The 21,980-nt window shown below is 42.1% G+C and overlaps 1 protein-coding gene across 1 annotated transcript in view; it reads left to right on the top strand.

Annotated features, from left to right (window-relative positions):
* Nucleotides 1–21,980, top strand: part of EVC (EvC ciliary complex subunit 1) — a 101,451-nt gene that overhangs the window by 20,156 nt on the left and 59,315 nt on the right. The window contains exons 5-10 of the mRNA XM_030563462.1: nt 916–1,000; nt 3,984–4,082; nt 7,507–7,644; nt 11,308–11,466; nt 14,178–14,394; nt 21,336–21,484. Coding sequence (XP_030419322.1) covers nt 916–1,000; nt 3,984–4,082; nt 7,507–7,644; nt 11,308–11,466; nt 14,178–14,394; nt 21,336–21,484 — 847 coding nt within the window. The remainder of the gene's footprint in view (nt 1–915; nt 1,001–3,983; nt 4,083–7,506; nt 7,645–11,307; nt 11,467–14,177; nt 14,395–21,335; nt 21,485–21,980) is intronic.

The following is a 21,980-nucleotide window of genomic DNA, read 5'->3' as shown; positions in this document are numbered from 1 at the left end:
ATAACCTGGATAGACTCCGTGTTATCATTTTCACTCTGCTACTGAGTTGCTGTGTGGCTCTAGGCTAGTGGTTCCCAAACTTGTTCCGCCGCTTGTGCAGGGAAAGCCCCTGGAGGGCCTGGCCGGTTTGTTTACCTGCCGCGTCCGCAGGTTCGGCCGATCGCGACTACCAGTGTCCACGGTTCGCTGCTCCAGGCCAATGGGAGCTGCTGGATGCAGCAGCCAGTACGTCCCTCGGCCTGTGCCACTTCCAGCGGCTCCCATTGGCCTGAAGCAGCGAACCGTGGCCACTGGTAGTCGCGATCGGCCGAACCTGCGGACGCGGCAGGTAAACAAACCGGCCCGGCCCTCCAGGGGCTTTCCCTGCACAAGCAGTGGAACAAGTTTGGAAACCACTGCTCTAGGCAAATATCCATATGTTTACTTCTTTGTATCCCCAGTTACAACATAGGGAATAAGAAACTTTGTCACAGGGTGGGACATGGAGAGTCAATTAGTGTTACTACAGCACAACTAGAGATGGAAAACATTAAATACTAAGTATTATTATTACTGTTTTAAATTACAGCTTTTCCCCCTCTCTTTATTCTAGCCATCCATCCATATTGTTTAGGTTTGCTGTTTATAGGAAGGTTGCAGCATCTAATGTGTTAAAGCATTGTCTCTTTTTATCTCTCACTCCGCAGCATTTTAAGACACTTTGTATTAAAATAAATGCAATATGAAAATTGAATTGGCTTGTTCCAGGGAAATTGGTTTTCTGAGAATTCAGCACTTAAAAAGTAAAAAAAATTAAAAATTAAAAAAAATTACAAGAGTGTTACCATTTTCTATCAGTTTTGTTTTTGCAGTGGTGCTATGGCACAGTATAAATACATTGCTGCTAATGAATGTTAAACTTCTGCTTTGTTTTAGTTTTGATGTTAAACTGTGCCTGTATAGTCTTCTTTTGAAAGAGTTGCTGCTGCTTGATACTGAATTAAGAAGGGAAAAACAGGTGGTAGGTACAAATTTTTTATGTCTAGCTATTTGAATTAGAGAAGGGAGCTCCTTTAGAAAGCTTAGTAACTAGTCAACATAATTCACTCTGCCTATCAGACTCTCTTGAGGAAAGTATTGTATTTTTACTGCACTATATTTATTTGTCTGTGTGTCATGAATATATATGGGCTCAATACAGGGGTGACTGGGTAAAATTTAATGCCCTGTGTTATACAGGAGGCCAGACAAGATGATCTAATGGTCCCTCTTGGCCTTTATAGTTTTTGGCTTTTTTTTTTTAATTTTGCATAAAATATGTTATCCTATCTAACATTTTGTAGATACATTTGTCTTCAATTTTGCAGTGTCAAGAATTGCATATTCTCTAGGTAAAATATGAAAAGTCAGTGTAACACATTCATTACCATGGTGATGGGCACAATCGCCCTGATTCAGTATAGTACAGAAGTGTAAGTACTCCCTTATTCCGCTGCACGGACTACCCACATTACAAGTCACAAGAGGAGACCAGCATTCATTGGTTGGGGTGTGGGCAGATGTAGGATAGAGATGGAGTGTGCCCCACAATGCATTGGACATCACAACTGAGCTGGGGCAGAATAAGTATTCTGGTATTACAGAGGATTATTTAACCCTCTGAGAGTCAGAGTTGATTCGCTGGTCTGCGCCAGGGTTGGCCCAGGTCTGCAGCACCCCTTTCTCTCGGCAGACTGGAAAGTTACAATGTGGCCCTAAATAAATAAATCAGATGATTTTCTTGCTAACACAAATTGCAGATATTCATATGATTTGTAAGCCAGAGTCACTGTTTTGTTTTGTTTTTTTAAGGAAGAAAAGAAAAAAGCTAAAGGCTCTATTCTTCTCCAATGGAGAGAAAAATAGGACCTGACCCCAATTAAAAAAGTGGAGGGGGGGAATAGAAGGGGAAATAAAAATAAAAAGCCTTTAGCAAGGAGAAAAGGACAAACTGGGCAAAATGGATTTCTGTGTTTAAAACAAAAGAGTCAGGTTTTTACACAGAATGCAGACTTGCATTGGAGATACAGATATGGGGGGACACAGAATCATTGTTACTGTTTTGGGTGGGGTTAAACCTCATTCAAACAGGTAGGTGTAACTACTACCCTCGTTTAAGTTGTAAGAAGCCATTCAGCCAGGTAGCTGAAACAGTAGGTTTCTCCAACCAAACTATAGGCACATGTCACCTGTCAGGATCCCAGCAAGGGCAGTCAGGGCCAAGAGTCAGAGCAGGTGCAAACCTGGGGCTGGGAGAAGCACAGGCATTCATAATCAAGTCCAGGCCAGGGTCCCAAGGGTCCACGTTCGAAACAGTTTTCAGGATCCAAGTCAGGAGGCAAAGTCCAAATCAATCCTAGGTCAAGCCAGGAATTCAAGAGCAGGCACAATTATGGCAACTATAGAAGATCCCCACTGTTGCCTGAACTTCCTGAACCACCCCTTGGATTTATATAGGACAGAGAGCCAATCAAGAGCCCTGGGGTTGCTGTCGATCAAACCCTTGTGGTGGAATGCCTCACAGTCTGTGTCCGCAGCAGGTTATGGGAAGTGGAGCGCACTGTGTTACAACTTCTGCTGGGTGGAGCCTGGAGCTGCTAGCTACCTGGGAGCGCCGTAGGTCTGGGTCTAGACCCAGAGGGCCTTATGTTACTACAAAGTCTGCTCAGGAATTTGATATACGTGGGCAGAGAGCTTATGCTGGGTCTTGCTTGCTGGAGTGGTGTGTATGTTGAGAGAAGCATCAGCAGAAAAGCCAAGGACTCAGGACAAGCCCTAGGAATGTGGGGCTGAAAAAAAAAGCTGTGATAGAGCTTTTGAGCTAAATGGAAGAAAGGGATTTGAAACTGTGAGAAAGGATCCGATTTCTTGTTTGAGCCCTGCTGTGTTCAGGGAAATGAGATATGGTACATTCTTTGTAAATAAACAAGATTACGCTGAAGAAACACCTGACTCCCATCACCAATTTATATCGCTAACTAAAACAATCCACAGGACCACAAATTTTTAGCTAACTGCTCAGGTCAAAAAAGGGTAATGTTACAGCTATAGCCTGACTAACATAATCTAAACACTGGGTATAATCCTTTCTCACCTCAAACCTCCAGATGCTCACATTATGTCAGCAACAAGTAAATCTGATTCATACAGTTAGCATGTTTCAAGAGGCAGCATTTTCTAGACAGACTTTTAAATACTGTTGGGAAGGAGAGGAACCAGAGTAAGCCTGGGGAGTAGATTTGACCCATTCAGGTGTCCTCTCTTGGTGTTCTCCTCCCCATCTTCTTAGAAAGGTATCTATGGGAGACTAAAAGAATTCTGGGATCAGTGTCAAAGATGATCTTCAGTTTATGTGAATTAAGAACAACAAATTTGATCTCAGGATCAATAACTAACTTGCAAATAGGTCTAAAAGTTACACCTCTACTTCAATATAACGTGACCCGATGTAACACAAATTTGGATATAACGCGGTAAAGCAGTGCTCCGGGGGAGGGGAGCTGCGCACTCCGCAGATCAAGGCTAGTTTGATATAACGCGGTTTCACCCCTCGAGGACAGCATTATATTGGAGTAGAGGAGTATAAAGTTTTAGAAAAGAGCCACCCTACTTTGAACATGCCATTGTGTGATAGCCACCCAAAGCAGAGACATGAAGTCTGATGTTTGTCAGTCGCTTGTTATCCTTCAATGAAAGGCCTTGTGTATGCCTTAAAATTTGTCAGTTGCCTTAGATATGTAAAATTGCATTTGTGTTTATAGGAGTGTAGGAAGTGTAAGAAATACTGGAAGATAATGTTATCCCAGGCAAATTGGGAGAGTTTCAGCATGACTATTTTAAGTGTAAATTATCTTTTCTGCTATTAATATATTTTCAGTTACAACTCATACTCATTCATACATGTGATCACCAATAATGATGATCAAATTGATTACTTTTATATTTATTTCTCTTTTTTCACCTAGATATTTATTCAAGTTCTCAGAACGTACCTCTCTGATTTTTACCTTAAAAAGAAGATTACTGAAGAGTTGTACCAGAAGATTATTTTGACGCAAGAAACTGTAAGTGTCTCCATTGTTTAATGTTTCAGCCAACAGAAAATATCAGTTAAGCCGTTTGTGAAAGTTAAGCCATATGCCCTTGCTGTATTGATCTCTTTTACATGGAATAATGTCATTTGTAGTGTGTGTCCAACTTCCCTCTTTTTGTGGAGTGGGAAGAACGGCAAAATGAAGCAAAAGACCTGATGCTAAACCCCTGTGGTGGATTGTCCATAACAACTTGTGGCTGAATGTCTGTCTGTATCAAAAAATACCAGTTACTGCATTGCTGTATCGAGTTTGTTAGGAGAAAAGCCTTTTTCATAATTTAGTCCTGTTTAGAAAACACCGTTTTTCTGACCTCAGCCAGCTGCTCAATAGAATGAATGATCTCTAGGTGTAAATTTGTTATCTGCCCCCCCATTATTGTCAATAACAGCATACTAGGGGGTGCAGTATCTGAAGGAAATTTGAAGCTGTTATCAAGATAATGTACCTGTTTTTCTCTCTGTGCAATTATTTTCCAACCGTATACTTTATCAAACTCCATTTCTGGGATTGAGGCTTTTCACACTACACACTTACAGTTAATGTACATTGCTGAAAGCTGCTCTTAGTCACAGTTTGGATCACCTTATGTTTGTGAGATAACAGAAGAGGAAAAGTGGTACAGCACTAAGAATAAGCTGCTGGAAGGTTACCAGCTGTGTCTCGCTTTTTTTTTTTTTTTTAAAAAAAGAGGTAGTTAGTCTAGAATTAAAATCTCTCATGTTACGTCACCGCTAGTCAGTAGGAATTTAGATCATGCAATCTCGCAGTCAATGGATTAACACTGGAGGTCTCTATAATTTTATCTGATATCCTGTATCTCCATGGATTTCTGTATTAAGATCACTTCACTGCTGTTGATCCTCAAATTTAATATTAAAGTAAATCATATTTAGAAAGAAAAGAGATACAAAGAACAAATCCTTGTTTCGGAAGCTGATGTTGGATAGTGACAAATTTTAGACACATGAATATTACAGGGTAGACAACTTCCATAATGTCTCCTAAGCCTTAGTTAATGATTTTGAAAGCACTTGTCTCCTCATTCATCTAACTGAACTTCCATAAGACATGTCAAGAGTTAAATATTGCTTTTATCTGAGGCAGCCAGTGCAGTCTGGGGGAGCTTGGGGAGGAAGGATAGTCCAGTGGTTAGAACACTACCCTGGAACTTGGAAGAGTATGGTTCAATTCTCTGCTCTGCCCTCAATGTCCTGTGTGACTTTGGGCAAGTCACTTAGGTTATGCCTACACTACAATTAAAACTCCACAGCTGGCACATGCCAGCTGTCTTGGCGTTAAGGGGCTATTTAATTGCAGTGTACATGTTTGGGCTCAGGCGGGAGCTGCGGCTCTAGGACCCTGTGAGGTGAGAGGGTCCCAGAGCTCAGGCTAACCCCAAGCCTAGTCTGGGGGCGCTGATTGTACACTGCGAAACAATAGGGCTTGACCCCTGGGTCTCAGCTTAACTCAGGCTCAGACCCTCCATCTCTGTGGGGTCCTGGGATCCTAGGTTAGCCTGATTTCTTTGTAAATGAAAGGGGGTTAGACTTTAGCCTGAGTCTGAATCCTGGTCTTACACTGCATATAGGCATACCCTTGCTTTCTCCATGTCTCAGATCCCCAGTTATAAAATGGGAATCATAATCTCAATGCACACAGAGTGCATGAGAGTGATAGTTGTAGGCTTATCGTTTCCCCTGTCACAGACCTGGTGTTCCCCACACACAAAATACTTAGGACTTGTCAAAATGGAAGCAAAGAAATTTTCCAGTTCTCAGTTGCCGATAAATAAATAAATAAATAGCGGTGTTATTCCATAAAATCCAAAAGTTATAGACATAAAAGTGAAATTTTCATGAGAAATTCTGATTTGCTGAAAAGCAATTTTCTATTCAGAATGCTTCCAGTCTCAGACGACTTCAAAATGGACACTTCTGTAGCTCAGAAAACCAAATCACAGCTGGCTCTATTCTTTAACTAATGTAATAGACACGCAAATTGTAATCTACAAGGTTGCCCTTCTCAGCCCCTCAACAAAATGATGCTGAGGGGCTGTGGTTTAATAACAGCTAGAGAACTTCTAGCTCTGGGGCTATCAACTCAGCACATTTCAGAAGCACTAACTCACATGGAGATAGATTTTTTTCAGACTAGCTCAGCTTCCTGTTGTTTTTGCTGATACAGATTAACATGGCTACCACTCTGAAACCAGCTTCCATTAGGCACCTTAAAAATAAGGGTCAAAAGTTCAAAAGTTCCTGTTGTGGCATTAACAACCAGACTTTTTCTAAAGAGATCAGTGTTTGACATGCTGAGCCTCTTCTGAAAAAGAATCTAGCCACTTATTTGGATGCCTAAATGGAAACTGAGCTCTTGACAATCTATCTGGTAATGTTTTTAAAATGTGGCATCACTGAATGGAGAAGATTGATTCTCAAAGACTGTATTTGCATAAAGGGAAAATTACTTTGGCAAGGAGCAATACCACTGATATTAGCGGAAATATTACATTTAACATTATATTAATCCTTCATTGGCAGGACAGTGGACAAGACGTCTTGCTGTAATAAGCGTTTTTTATTTCTTCATTCATTGATTCTACATGAAAGCTTAATGGGATTTTGATGACAGAACATTTTTAAGGGTCACTAGAATGTGTTTTCAGTTCTTTAAGACATAAGATATTAATGTAATTCTTTAGGAGACAAAATCGTGGTAGAAAAAGGCTTGAGAAAGAAAGCATGTTTGGGAAAGCGTAGAAATATGCATCTTGGTGCCAACCCATGCAATAAGGATGAGGTTTTTTGTTTATTAAATCTGGGAAGACATTTTTCATTTACTCCATTTAAAACTATTTACTTACAAACTTTAAAAGTCAACATTTTCAAGTGGCATCTAAAAATGCACCTTATCGTTTTGGCAGCTATAAATGTGTGTGTGTGCCAGTTAAAGATGGGGAGTCAAAATTGCAGTCGTCTTGAAAATACTTGTGGGTGTGCTAAAAGGGTTAAAAATATGAAGACTTGGATTGATGCTTAATGTTATCCAAAGTCAGTGGAAATGAACACCAGGACTGATTCTGGTCTCACACTGGTTTAAATTGAGTTAAGTGGAATTACACCTCTGTAAAATAAATGTAAATCAGGGCTGACTCATGCCTAATGGCTGATGTTTTCTCTACTTACTGCGGGAACGGTAGTACCTAGAAATATAACTTCCCTGAACATGTTTGTTGAATTTACTTTCATGAAGAATCATGGGCAAGACACAAACTCTTTAATAAATTAGCTTTTTTTAAGTAGAAGCCAGGTGTATATTATTATTTTCCAAGTAATACTTTTTGCCAAGTCAGAACAAGCTATTTTACTGTGTAACAGGTTTCTTATTTTTCCAGGATTTGGAAGAGTTACAGAAACAACTTACCTCCAGACTGCTGAGTACTGAAATGTCGGGCGCTCGTAATTCAGAGTACCAGACCTTAGAAGACTTAGAAAGGAAAGAGAGGGAATATTCTGAACATATCATAGATAATGTACCTGTATCATTTTTTATTCATCTCTATATTTCTAAATTAACACTGTTCTGTTGATAGGGGAAATCAATATTTTTTTTCTTTGTGATCACTAGTCCAGGATCAGTGTTTTAGAAGTCCACTGATCCTGAAAGCACGTGTACATTCATCTAGCAAAGCATTTCTAATTCTGGCCAGCAACTAGCATCTTTCTTTTCTGATTCTGGTTCACTGGTTCTTGCACAATACATAGAGATGTCAAATGCTTATTACTTTGTTGGACTAGTAAAATATTTCAAGCCCTTGTGTAATATGAGCTGTTGGACCTTATCACCTAATTCTTATTATAATCTTACTTTCTTCCCCCAACCTTAATTTAAATATGATTGTAGGACCTAATATATCTTTTGAGCCACTAGGAGAATTAGTTATATATCTTGAAAGATTACTGGTACACTTTTATGTAAAAGAGATTTTAGTAAAGGTTGACTTAGAACTGTATATAATAATGTAATAGATTAATGCTTTATGTACCAAAATCTCAGATTAGTTATATCTTCAGCACTGGTATGAGGTGCTAGCTATAGTCATTCTCAAGACAAAGGCTGTTAAAATCATGTTGGAATTGATGTGGCATTAGAGTGGAATAAGCAGGCTGGTAGTCAGAATTAAGTGATTATTCTAGTTCTCATTCTTATTGCATTTTCTGTTTTTCAAAAATCCACTGTTGAAATAAACCATATAGATATCGACTCTAAGCCCTTTTATACCCATCTGAGCTCAGTGGGATTGTACTTGTGCAATGAAGGCAGAATTTGGCCTGTAATATTTTTCCTTACATCTAATGCTCACTTGTACTATGTAAAGTATGCACACTTCATAGATAACTTTTTCAGTTGGCAGAATTAAAGTGTTACTAACACCTCAGTAACTCTTCTGGTTACACTACTTTGCACAGTGTAATGCATTTAAAGTGCTTTTAAATGCAAAAATGTAATTTTACTGTTGAAATTTGATCCTCCTGAAATGATAATTTTTCAGTTCAATAGCACTAGTGTGTATCAATTCTAATTCCTGAGCCAGAAAACCTCGAGGTAGAAAAAGATCTTATTTATCTAGTCTGCTGGAAAATAAGAGGAGAATCTCTTAGACTGTCTTTTTCTCTCCATTTTTTTCAACATTTGAGTTAATTTAGTGTTCATGAGTATGAGAGACCAGTCATACTGGTAGGCTATGTATAAGCTTCCCCACACTGATCTGCCAGTCCTGACTTGAACAGCCCATATATCCTAGCCCTGGGCCTCTTTGATAGAGAAACCGACAGTCATTCTGACGTGTTTGGTAGTTTGTGAAATATGCCAGCGTGAACTTCTATGGTGTTCTATTTAATCTCTTTTCCTTTCACTCGATAACACGTATCCGGCTGACAGAGATAGAAGCATGTGACATTTCATGTGAGACTGTGAAGGCAATCCTTTAAAGAACTTATTGTTCAATATTCTACAGAGCTAATCATGTGTGAAACGAATATTATTAGTGTCATCTAGCCTTACTGAGCTTCATAGGACAGACCATTAGCTGATGCAAACTGTCATTTAATGGAGGTATGATCTGCCTCCATGGGTGGAATCATAGCCCTGGTCTACACGGGGAGGGGCGATCTAAGTTACACAACTTCAGCTACATGAATAACGTAGCTGAAGTCAACGTACATAGATCAACTTACCGTGGTGTCTTCACCACAGTGAGGCGACGGCTGCTGCTCCCCTGTCGATTCTGCTTGTGCCTCTCATGGTGCTGGAGTACAGGAGTCGACAGGAGAGCACTCTCAGGTCGCTTTTTCGCATCTAGACTAGACGTGATAAATCGATCCTTGCTGGATCTATCGCTGCCCGCTGATCTGGCGGGTAGTGAAGACGTATCCATAGAATCATACAATATTTCGGTTGGAAGAGACCTCAGGAGGTCATCTAGTCCAAACACTGCTCAAAGCAGGACCAACACCACCTAAATCATCCCAGCCAAGGCTTTGTCAAGCCGGGCCTTAAAAACCTCTAAGGATAGAGATTCCACCACCTCCCTAGGTAACCCATTCCAGTGCTTCACCATCCTCCTAGTGAAATAGTGTTTCCTAATATCCAGCCTAGACCTCCCTCACTGCAACTTGAGACCATTGCTCCTTGTTCTGTCATCTGCCACCACTGAGAACAGTCTAGCTCTATCCTCTTTAGAACCTCCCAGTCAGATAGTTGAGGTAGTTGAGTGAAGTTACACATCACATCACAGTTACTATATTATGGAAAAATTCTCCTTGACTTCAGCCACAGCTGGATCAGGCCCTTGAAGAGCACCTCTCTTCCCTCAGTGCTATAAGGTTTTTCCTTTCCTTACCATACACAGCAGATTGACACCTCCAAAAAAAGCTCCTGAAATTTCAAAGTACAATTCTTGGCTGTTTTGGGGGACATTTAGTAGCACAAATCCTGTCGAAAGTCAAGTGCCAGCCACTATTCACAATCTCCCCCTTTATTATTGTTATTACTATAACTAATAAAGATTTATGATGATAGCACCTAGTCAGGGTTGGGACACCTTTGTGTTGCAGCAATATATAACCATTAGATGGCTGGATACTGCACAGACCCAAGCCCCTGTCCTGGAAAGCTTACAATATAAGGCCCTGAGTCTACAGATGTACATATGTTTAGCTATATACATGTAAGTAATCTCACCAAAGTCCATGAAATGACTCACATGTATAGAATTAAGCTTGTGCACAAGTATCTACAGGATTAGAGCCTAAAGCTGGTATAGGTGGGGCATACAACTTTCTAAACCACATAATATGCTTACAGTTTCCAAGAAGTCAATATAATGTTTACAAACTCAATAGCTGCAAAAAACCTCAGCTAGTGAAAAGCTTCTGCATTTTAAACTAAAATCTTGCTACACATGCACTCCTATGTTACAACATTGATAATAAAGTAACTTGTTAGAAAGAGATGACTGGCTATTAGCCTTTCTTCTGTCCTCAATTGTAGTAATTAGCCCAGAGGTTCCCAAATTGTGGGGTGCACCCCACCTAGGGGGGTGCAGAGGAACATTGAGGGGGTGCGGCGGGGTCTGGGCCTGCTCCCATGGGAGACAGGGACGGAGCACCACCCAGACCCCTCCAGCCACAGCTCCACTCCTGGCCCCAGACCCGCCCCCAGCTGCAGCCCCAGCCTCGACCCCCTTACTCCTGTCCATGTCCCCCCCTGCCCGGGAGCTGCATCCCACTCCTGGCCCTGGCTCCTAGGACAGGGGGTGCGTGACTCTGAGAAGTTTAGGGACCACTAAATTAGCCTGTTTTTAGTGTTTTGTGTGTGAGGAGTTCTTTTAAATAGCATTCTTAAATAAAATTGTATACACTAACCTCCATGTCAGAATTAGCCAACAGCTACCATACATTGGTATCTGACATTAGCAAAGGTGTGTCCCCATGTTTCAAAATATGAGTTTTTTGTGAAAATGGTTTTGCCAAATGGTGACTTTTTAATGGCTTCATCTTGAATTATGATTTGCCTCCCATAATAGAACATATCTCTGTGTTATAGAGTAATTAATTTATCAGGTTTTTAAATATTACGGGGGGGGGTTAGGAAAAGGGGAAAATAATTGATTGTTTTAATTCCTACTCTGCAGATGGAAGCTTTCTGGAAGCAGGCAGACAAAGCCGAGCAGTTTCTCCTGAACCAATCAAATTGCTCAAGTGCCAAAAGAGGAAAGATGATGATGTATCTGACTGAGAGAATGATTGCAGTAGAAGGCTTATTAAGCCAGTCTCAGGATTTGCAAGCAATGGTAAAGTACAAGAGGAGAGAAAGCTGAAGAGAGACTCAAACAGTCAATCCTAACTCAGAGCATAATGAGAATGTGTAATGTTTATGTCAATCAGAATTTATGAATTAGGTAGACAACTTATCAGCTGTGGCCTGTTTACTTTAACCTGTTATAAGGAGACTAGCTTTCTCAGTAGTTTGTAAAAACTCGTAAGTGAGTGACCTCTCATCGCTTTGATTCTGGTTCTGAAAACAAGACTATCAAGTCATGGTGGAATAAAAATGCTCTGCAAGATTTTAGTGAGAGCAGTGAGCAAGCAGCAAGAGCACTACATCTAAAGGTGGGGAAGGGAAATATTAACCTGCACATTGAGACATCTTTTTTAAATGTATGTATTCTACCATGCCTGGATAGCCATACTTCAAATTAAGAAGGGTTCCGAGTGCTCTCCTGACTTCCTTTGGAACTGAAGACCCTCAGCACCTCCTAATAACCTGGCCTTGAGAGAGGAAGCAATAACATTTACAAGTATATTCATTTTAATGCAACATAAAGTGCATACTGTTACGCATAATTAACATGTCATTGGACCAGATCCTTCTCAGTTATACAGGCTATTCAGTAACCCCACTGAAGTCATTGGAATTATTCTGGATTTACAGAAGTATAAATGAGATCAGAATCTGGCCCACTATTGCTTCTAGATGCATTTTTTCACCCATAAAATATGTAGTGGTTAGTAGCTAATGATTTATGATCATGCAATGTGGGAGTCAAATAAAATGAATGACCCACATTGGTAAATAATCTTTATAGGTGGTTTCTCTGCAGCATGGTCCTCTAAGCTTCCATACATGGACTTTCTTCAGTTGTGCCTGGTTCAATATGAATGTTCAGTCTAAATGGATTATTTCTTACGTTTGGGTCCAACATTTAAAAAGTTTTTCTACCTGACGTTGCCTTCATGGACCTTCTAGCTTTTTGGAGAAGGCCCATCTTCTCCTTTAGTTGCAGTAGTTGCTGAGGGTCACCCTATCATGCTGTCTGGAGTGGCTCATGACCATGAGTGCCTATCTCAGGGCAGACTGTCAAAAACAGGGCAAACATCCCAAAGTGGTGGTGTTTTCTATAATTAGACTTCACCAACTGTGTAACAGATGTGAACTCCTGAATCACTGTAACAGTCTTACCATAGAGTCACAGACAGTCCCCATCAACTTTCCAGTCTATCTTACCACCCAGGCAAGCTGGACTTAGTGATACAGTAAATAGTCACTTACACCAAAAATCACAAAATATTCAGGTTGCTTCCAGTGCCAAGAGACCAGTCACTTACCCTGGATCAATTTGTATCTTAGATCTTACGCCAAAGACCACGCTTGTAGCCAGTTTTGTAATAAACTATCTAAAGGCTTATTAACTAGGTAAAAAGAAATGGTTAAAGCAAGCAAACATATACACAAAGGAACCATCCATGATTCCTAAAGGTGACAGTAAAGTGGTCATCTGTCAATTCAAAGTATCCCCACGGCAGACCCAGGGATAACCCTTGGGGAATCTCTGCCTTTGTTTAATGTCTCTGGCCCTGTGAGAATTCAAACAAGCAAGGGATGACAAATTTTCTTGTGACCCTGTTTTATCTTTTACATTTGGCCTTCCTGTGCATGATATGAATTCCCTTGCACATAGCTTTTCCAAGGTGTGATAGGGCTAGTCACAATCCTTGGTACTGTGATCTTTCTCAATGGCCCATTTAATCTTGATAGGCTCCTTAACGGGGATGGACAATTCCCATACCTGGGTTTACAAGTTCAGAGCAAATACTTTTAAAGTTATAAAGCATAATTTACATATTTCCTTATAGCATGGAATATTGCCATTACAAGTGAGATTAATGCATGCAGCAACTTGCAAGCATTTCACAGAGTCTGAACACTAACTACATTCTTTTAAGACTAATACCTATTTTGAACAAAACTAACACACAGGTGAGCTGGTTTGGTTTCCAGCTATGAGTTTGTCAGTTCTTCGCTAACACCCACAGCCTTGGCTAGAGCTGGCACCTGGTTTACCAGCATCACATACCCCTCCCCATCTCAAGCCATTATATAAGCACCACTAACCTGAGGAGCAAGATTTCTTAGATAGGCTCTGAACCTGAGTTTCCTGTGCCATAGTGTAACGGAAGTGGTCTGTAATAACTTTTATTTTTCAATCATTTACTGAGCTACTTTGTTTTATATACCTTCAGTAATCTCAGTGTATTTGGACTCACTCTACAGTGGTATTGCAGTCCTATAACCGTGCTCATTCTGAAATGAAAACTGACCAGCTGGGCAGTATTTTAGAAAAAAAAATCCTTAGATCTTATCCTTTTGCTCCATCTAGTGAAACTTTTCCCTCTCAGCATCAGCCTGTGCTGAATATTGAAATGTTCAGTGCTAACTTATTCATGTTGCTTCATTCATTTTAGATTTATTTTCATTCCTTAAAGAGACAAGAAGCATAGGATGGAAAACGTGGACAGCTTTGCTTAACCTGTGCCATGGTGCAAGTGAGCACACACAATCAAATGAATGGGTCGCTGGAGGAAACAGTTTGTCTAGTGTCACTGTTTTTGTCTCTTGCGTCATTCAGTATTGAATTGGTTAATGAAGGGCTCAGCGTGTTGCAGAGATTCAGCACTCTGCCTGCACTTAATTTTTTACATAGTATTTTTGTTTTGTTTTCAGGACATTCAGGAAAGAATATTTAATTGGGAGTTAATGGTGAAAATGGTTGATTTTTTGAAGACAAAGATACAAGAAGAAAGTAAATGTAGACTAGATGCTGTAGCTGGCATATTGGACCAATTAACGATAAAGAGCAACCTCTCTCTTTCGCAGAAGGAAGAGCTTTTAACAGGCCTGCACAAGGCCTTCTTGGAGCAAGTAGCACATTGCAATAACGGTAAGTACTTTTTAAACAGACATTTCCGATCTTCATCTTTAAAATTCATTGACTTGTGAGCTTCTTTTTGTTATTAGCTTCTCGCTTTCCAGAAGAGTAATAACAATGCATGAAATCTCACTCTTTTGAAGCATACTAATGGATAAACTAGGAATGTTGGCCCAGATGCTCAAAGGAATGGAAGTGAGGAGCCTAAATACCTTTGAGGATCTGGTCTGCTGTTCCTAGGGAGGGTATATGCTCTGGAACAGGGAGTTAAGCCACCTAGGCCTTGCCATCAACTTGCTGTGTGGTCTGTGTAATCTCTCTATGCTAAGCCTGTACGAATAGATGCCCATGTAATAGATCCCACTTAATATGGATGAATGCTGACTCTTGGCCACAGAGTTATACATGTCTTCCCACCCTACTCAGGAGAGAGTGAGGGGAGTCATGGAGAAGAGCTCTGTAGTTTACTTTGCAGCCTCTGTATTGTTTCCCATGCCTCCCTGCCCCATGGCTGGGGTATGGGAGGGAGTAGGGGATTTGCCCTGTTCTGATTAACAACTGTTCTACTTAGACTTAATTCAAAATACTTTCGCAGACATATCTATCCATCATTATTGCTCTACTCATCACATGTGAGGAATTTATTACAGTTGTGTATTTGATTTTTTTTGAACGGACTTTGAAGCCTACTGAGTTTTAACGTATCTTGGAGTGATGCAAATTGAATTTAGGAATTGGAGTTCCACTGTCATTAGTGGGAGTTGTGAACCTGTGCATTGCTCTGAATATTTACCATTTTAAATAAAGAGTATCTAGTCAGTCAGGAACATAGGTTTAATCTACCACTAAATTATTCTGTATTGATTTAATCCGTGATTTGCCACAAGAGTATTTATGTCTCTAGTCTCCTTCATAACATCTCGATTCAGCATCCATCAAAGTCATGGGGAATCTTTCCATTCAACTCAATGGGCATTGGGTCAAGCACCAAGTAGGGCAAGGAGGGAAGCTGGTTCTATATATTTATATTTGAAAGTAAATATTTGCTGTCTTTGTTAAATAATTTTGATTCTAAAGTGATCAGTCTGGGGTTAAAACCCTTCGTCTGCTAGAAATGCAAAGCTGGCTTTCTTAGGATAGTTGATTCTTTAACTGCCGTATTGGCATGCTGTCCATGTCAAAACTCTAGGAGCTGAAAAGCCTGAATGTAAATACTCTCACTGGAGAGTTGCTCATATTCTCAGCTGGTTTTGAATTGGTGAGTTTTGCCATATCTAAAGGCCATCAATCCCCATTCCGCAGGTTTTGTCTTTTCTAAAAAATTGGTAAGTAGTCATATGAATAACAGTTTAAGCAAAGGATTTAATGGATGCGCCTTGCTAGTTCTTTAAAAGGAGGACATATATGCCTACCTCTGGGCTGTTGTGTGTTTCTAAAAGTAAGCCCTTAAATTTTGTTTGAGTTCATTCCTTTTGTTTTTCTCTCAGTCATATTTGCATTGTTGCAAGACAGAGATGCCGCTGATAAGGCGTTAGCTTTATGTGAAATAGGTCCTTTTGTCCATAAGAGTAAAATCTGTACACACATATTAAGCAGCCTCCTGTAGTAAAAGATTATCTCAAGCATCTTGCATTCAAGCCCTCCCATCAACATAGCACAGTCTGCACTGGGAGTTCAGTTGATAGAACTGTGTCGCTCGGAGCTGTGAATTTTCCACACCCCAGAGCGACGTAGTTATGCCAACATAAGTTTGTAGTGTAGTAGATCAGGGCTGTATTTCAAAATGTTTTTTTTAAACATCCAAGGTTCTTGTAGACTTTGGGGGTGGAGGGAATGGGAAAAAACACTGCACTATCTAGATTTTTATTAAAGACCTTCAGTGCATTTTCAAATTATTTGTCAGGGAATTTATGTTTGTCAGCAGGTTGATGTTTATAATAAATTAGCACTGGGCATGAGTAATGTGCAGAGTTTATATAATGCACTGCCTTATCTCCGCCCCAAAAGGAACTTCTCATAGAGTACGTTTACACTATGAGATTATTCCGATTTTACATAAACTGGTTTTGTAAAACAGATTGTATAAAGTCGAGTGCACGCGGCCAAACTAAGCACATTAATTCGGCGATGTGCGTCCATGTACTGAGGCTAGCGTCGATTTCCGGAGCGTTACGCTGTGGGTAGCTATCCCATAGCTATCCCATAGTTCCCACAGTCTCCCCCACCCATTGGAATTCTGGGTTGAGATCCCAGTGCCTGATGGGGCAAAAAACATTGTCGCAGATGGTTCTGGGTACAGCCTCACCCCTCCCTCCGTGAAAGCAGCAGACAATCGTTTCGCGCCTTTTTTCCTGGGTGAACTGTGCAAACGCCATAGCACAGCAAGCATGGATCCTGCTCAGATCAAAACCGCAATCGTGGACGTTGTAAACACCTCGCACATTTTCATGCAGTCTATGCTGAACCAGGACCTGCAAAGCCAGGTGAGGAGGCGGCGGCTATGGCAGTGCGGCGACGAGAGTGATGAGGACATGGACACAGAATTCTTTCAAACCGCGGGCCACTGCGCTTTGGAGATCCTGCTGGTAATGGGGCAGGTTCTAGCCATTAAACGCCGATTTTGGGCCCGGAAAACAAGCACAGACTGGTGGGACCACATAGTTTTGCAGGTTTGGGACAATTCGCAGTGGCTGCAAAACTTTCGCATGCGTAAGGGCATTTTCATGGAACTTTGTGACTTGCTTTCCCCTGCCCTGAAACGCCAGAATACCAAGATGAGAGCAGCTCTCACAGTTGAGAAGCGAGTGGCAATAGCCCTCTGGAAGCTTGCAACACCAGACAGCTACCGGTCAGTCGGGAATCAATTTGGAGTGTGAAAATCTACTGTGGGGGCTGCTGTGATGCAAGTAGCCAAAGCAATCATTAAGCTGCTGCTACGAAAGGTTGTGACTCTGGGAAACGTGCAGGTCATAGTGGATGGCTTTGCTGCAATGGGATTCCCTAACTGTGGGGGGGCTATAGATGGAACCCATATCCCTATGCTGGCACCGGAGCACCAGGGCGCCCAGTACATAAACCGCAAGGGGTACTTTTCAGTGGTGCTGCAAGCACTGGTGGATCACAAGGAACCTTTCACCAACATCCACGTGGGATGGCCAGGAAGGATTCATGACGCTCGCGTCTTCAGGAACACTACTCTGTTTAAACGGCTGCAGCAAGGGAATTACTTCCCAGACCAGAAAATAACAGTTGGGGATGTTGAAATGCCTGTAGTTATCCTGGGGGACCCAGCCTACCCCTTGATGCCATGGCTCATGAAGCCATACGCAGGCAGCCTGGACAGTAGTCAGGAGTTGTTCAACTACAGGCTGAGCAAGTGCAGAATGGTGGTAGAATGTGCATTTGGCCGTTTAAAGGCGCGCTGGCACACATTACTGACTTGCTCAGACCTCAGCCAAACCAATGTCCCCATTGTTATTCCTGCTTGCTGTGTGCTCCACAATCTCTGTGAGAGTAAGGGGGAGACCTTTATGACAGGGTGGGAGGCTGAGGCAAATCACCTGGCAGCTGATTTCGCGCAGCCAGACACCAGGGTGATTAGAAGAGCACACCAGGAAACGGTGCACATCAGAGAAGCTTAGAAAACGAGTTTCATCACGGGCCAGGGTACGGTGTGACTGCTGTGTTTGTTTCCCCTTGATGAACCCCCCCGCCCCCCGATTGACTCATTCCCTGTAAGCAACCCACCCTCCCCCTTCGATTACAGCTTGCTTAAGCAAATAAATTCACTATCATTTAAAAATCATGTATTCTTTATTAAGGCATTATAAAAAGAGGGAGAGAACTGACAAGGTAGCCCGGGTGTGGTTTGGGAGGAGGATAGGAGGGAAGGAAAAGGCCACTAAAAATTTTCAAAGTAATAACAGCCTTTTGGTCGGGCTGTCCACGGGGGTGGAGTGGGCGGGTGCACAGAGCCTCCCCCCATGCATTCTTACACATCTGAGTGAGGAGGGTATAGAACACGGTGAGGGTGGTTACACAGGGGCTGCAGTGGCACTCTGTGATCCTGCTCCTGTTCCTGAAGCTCCACTAGACGTCGGAGGATGTCAGTTTGATCACGCAGCAGCCCCAGCGTTGCATCCCACCACCGCTGATCTTCCTGCCTACACCTCTGATCTTCCTGCTGCCACCTCTCAACTCGAGCGTCCCTCCTGTCCTCACGTTCACTGGCATCTTTCCTGTAATTTGATACCACGTCCTTCACTCATTCAGATGAGCTCTTTCATTGCGGGTCACTGCCATGATTTCCGAGAACATTTTGTCTCACGTCTTTTTTTTCCTGCCGCCTTATCCGAGATAGCCTTCGGGATGGAGTAGGGAGGCTTGAAAAATTTGCAGCTGCATGAGGGAGGGGAAAAAAGGGAGAGAAGTATTTAAAAAGATATATTTTACAGAACAATGCTTATACTCTTTCACAGTGAACAACACTATTCACCTTACATAGCACATGTGATTTCACTACAGGATCGCATTTTGCATCTTAATATTGAGTGCCTGCGGCTCTTGTGTTAGAGATCTCACAGACATAGCTCCAGGCAGCAGAATTCAGTTTGCGTGCGTCCATGGTAAGCCATTATCTTTCGGCTTCTGCAGCCTTCATATACACAGTGTCCTTCTTTCCCAAATACCAAGCAAATCCCATTCAGTGCTGCTTCTTTCCTGTTAACATGCAGCAGCAGAAACCACCCCCCATACAATTCTCTGGGATGATCGCTTTACCCCTCCCCCCACCACATGGCAGGTATCATGGAAGATCACTGCTAAACACCCCCCCCCCCAACCGCGTGGCTAGTAGCAGGGAAGATCCCTGCTAGCCAAACGCGAAAAAGTTCAGCTCTAACCCTCCCCTCCCGCTTGGCTACCTGCAAGGAAGAATTTCTTTTAAGCAACAGGCGAACAGCCCAGTAGGAATGGCCATCTCTGTCTCCTTAATTAAATTCCTGAATTTCAACCAGGTTACCATGAACGAAATCACTCTCCTAAGGATAACACAGCAAGATAAAGAATGGATGTTGCTTAATGCCAGCAATCACCGGGACCATACGCAGCTAGGCTTTGTCATACCAGATTACTTGCTATATGCATGGCGTGGTCAAGTGTCCTACCATGGAGGATGGAATAAGGCTGCCCTGCCCAGAAACTTTCTGCAAAGGCTTTTGGAGTACCTCCAGGAGAGCTTCATGGAGATGTTCCTGGAGGGTTTTCGCACCATCCCCAGACATGTTAACAGATTTTTCCAATAACTGTACTGGCAGCGAATGCATCCCAAGTCCTCAGGGCAAATTAATCATTAAAAAACGCTTGCTTTTAAACCATGTTTTATATTTACAAAGGTACACTCACCAGAGGTCACTGCCATGGCTTCATTGTCTGGGCTAGCAGCTTGGGAGGGCTGGGAGGGTAATTCCGTCTGGGTGAGAAAATGCTCCTGGCTGTTGGGGAGAACGGAGTGCTGTGTGCTCTCTGCAAGCTCATCCTCCTCTTCCTCCTCCTCATCTTCCCCGTCCACAGAATCCTCAGCCATGAGAGATTACCACTCCCACCTCGGAATCCACGGATGGGTGGGGTAGTGGTGGTGGACCCCCCTAGAATTGCATGCAGCTCAGCGTAGAAGCGGCATGTTTTCAGCCCTGCCCCGGACCTTCCATTTGCTTCTTTGGTTTTCTGGTAGGCTTGTCTGAGCTCCTTAACTTTCACATGGCACTACACTGAGTCCCTGGTGTGGCCTTTCTCCATCATGTCCTTGGAAATTTTTTCAAATGTTTTTTCATTTCGTCTTTTGGAACGGAGTTCTCTTAGCACGGAATCCTCTCCCCATATAGCAATCAGATCCAGTAACTCCCATGCAATCCATGCTGGAGCTCTTTTTCGAGTCTCAGGAGACTGCATTGTTACCTGTGCTGATGAGCTCTGAGTGGTCACCTGTGCTGGTGAGCGCTCCACGCTGCCCAAACAGTTAATGAAATTCAAAAGTTCGTGGGGCTTTTCCTGTCTACCTGGCCAGTGCATCCGAGTTCAGATTGCTTTCCAGAGCAGTCACAGTGGTGCACTGTGGGATACCGCCCGGAGGCCAATACCATCGATTTGCGGCCACACTAACCCTAATTCAACATGGGAATACTGATTTCAGCGCTACTCCTCTCGTCGGGGAGGAGTACAGAAACTGGTTTTAAGAGCCCTTTATATCAATATAAAGGGCCTCGTGTGGACGGGTGCAGGGTTAAATCGGTTTAACGCTACTAAAATCGGTTTAAATGCATAGTGTAGACCAGGCCATAATTAAAACACCTTGATATGGTGGCAGAATAGCTGCCACAATGTAACATTCATTTTCTGTATTCATCTTTAGCTGCACAGTTTACTTGGGGAAGTAGTGAGTTACTGAGGTATCTATAGGAAAAAAAGGTTAGTGTTTTTTTGAGGAGGTTAGGTGAATACCAGATGAAAAGACAGAGGTGAGAGAGGTTTGGATAGCAGACGTCTGGATCTGCAGGGAAAACTCATCTGGAGCCATTGGGTGTCTGAAAGTTAGGCCTCAAATGTCTCAAGCTGGCAACCCCCACACACTAAAAAAATAAAAATAAAATAAAATAATATCAGTGGATACTGAAAGCTTTGGCGTAAGTGACTTGTCCAAGATCATGCAGCAAGTCAGAGGCACAGCCAGGAATAGAACCCTGAAGTCCTAGCAGCCGGTCTGGTGCCCTATGCACTGGACAGTGCTGCTGCTCCTACAATAGAATATATTTATTCCAGAAATAAAAATCAAACTTGAATGCAGGCTTTTTTTTTTTTTGATGTAACCATTTTTGAACCAGAAATGAAAGTTCACACACTTAGTTTCCCAAAATTATAGCTTTGTAACATCTAATCATTTACGTTTTATATTCCAGAATGTGTCCAACAAGGTAAAGACCTAATAGTGAAACTCCTGGCATGTCGTACAAGGAAGATAAGAGAGATCAAACAAGCTCACAAGGATGAACAAGGGGATCTACTCAGTAAAACTCAGAAAATAGGGGAACTTGATGAGTTTCTGAAGGTGACTGTGTAAAGATTTATATTGACTATATGGTTTGTTTTAGGACCATTGTAACGTTCTATGAAGTGCTCTCAGTCCACCAGAACTGTCAGCTTGTGTCCTCATTTGATGTGTCTACAGGGCAGAGTTGGGGATAGGTAGGCCTGCCCCAAAACACTCCTCTTCTTGCCCCCCCTCTGACCATCTAGGGCAGACTGACACCAGTCAGGAAAGAGCTGCCATTCTCAAGAATCTATTCCCTAAGTAATAGTCAGTTCACCACTAGATTCAGTGAATATGAGATGCCTTTCTGGAAGATATGTTTTAGTGCCTCACATGTTTTTTTGTCCCAGAAGGGTAACTAAGTGAAATTCTGTGGCCTGTGTTATCCAGGAAATCAGAGTAGATGATCTAATGGTGCCTTTTGGCCATAAAATCTATGCTGGAAGTTTGTGAAGTAGGGGTGAATAATGTCACATGAGGGAATAATTGAGGGGGGGTCCCCTGTTAATAATTT

This window comes from Gopherus evgoodei, chromosome 5 (genome assembly GCF_007399415.2).
Source record: "Gopherus evgoodei ecotype Sinaloan lineage chromosome 5, rGopEvg1_v1.p, whole genome shotgun sequence".
Taxonomy (NCBI): Eukaryota; Metazoa; Chordata; order Testudines; family Testudinidae; genus Gopherus; species Gopherus evgoodei.
This window is presented reverse-complemented; position numbering and strand designations above follow the sequence as displayed.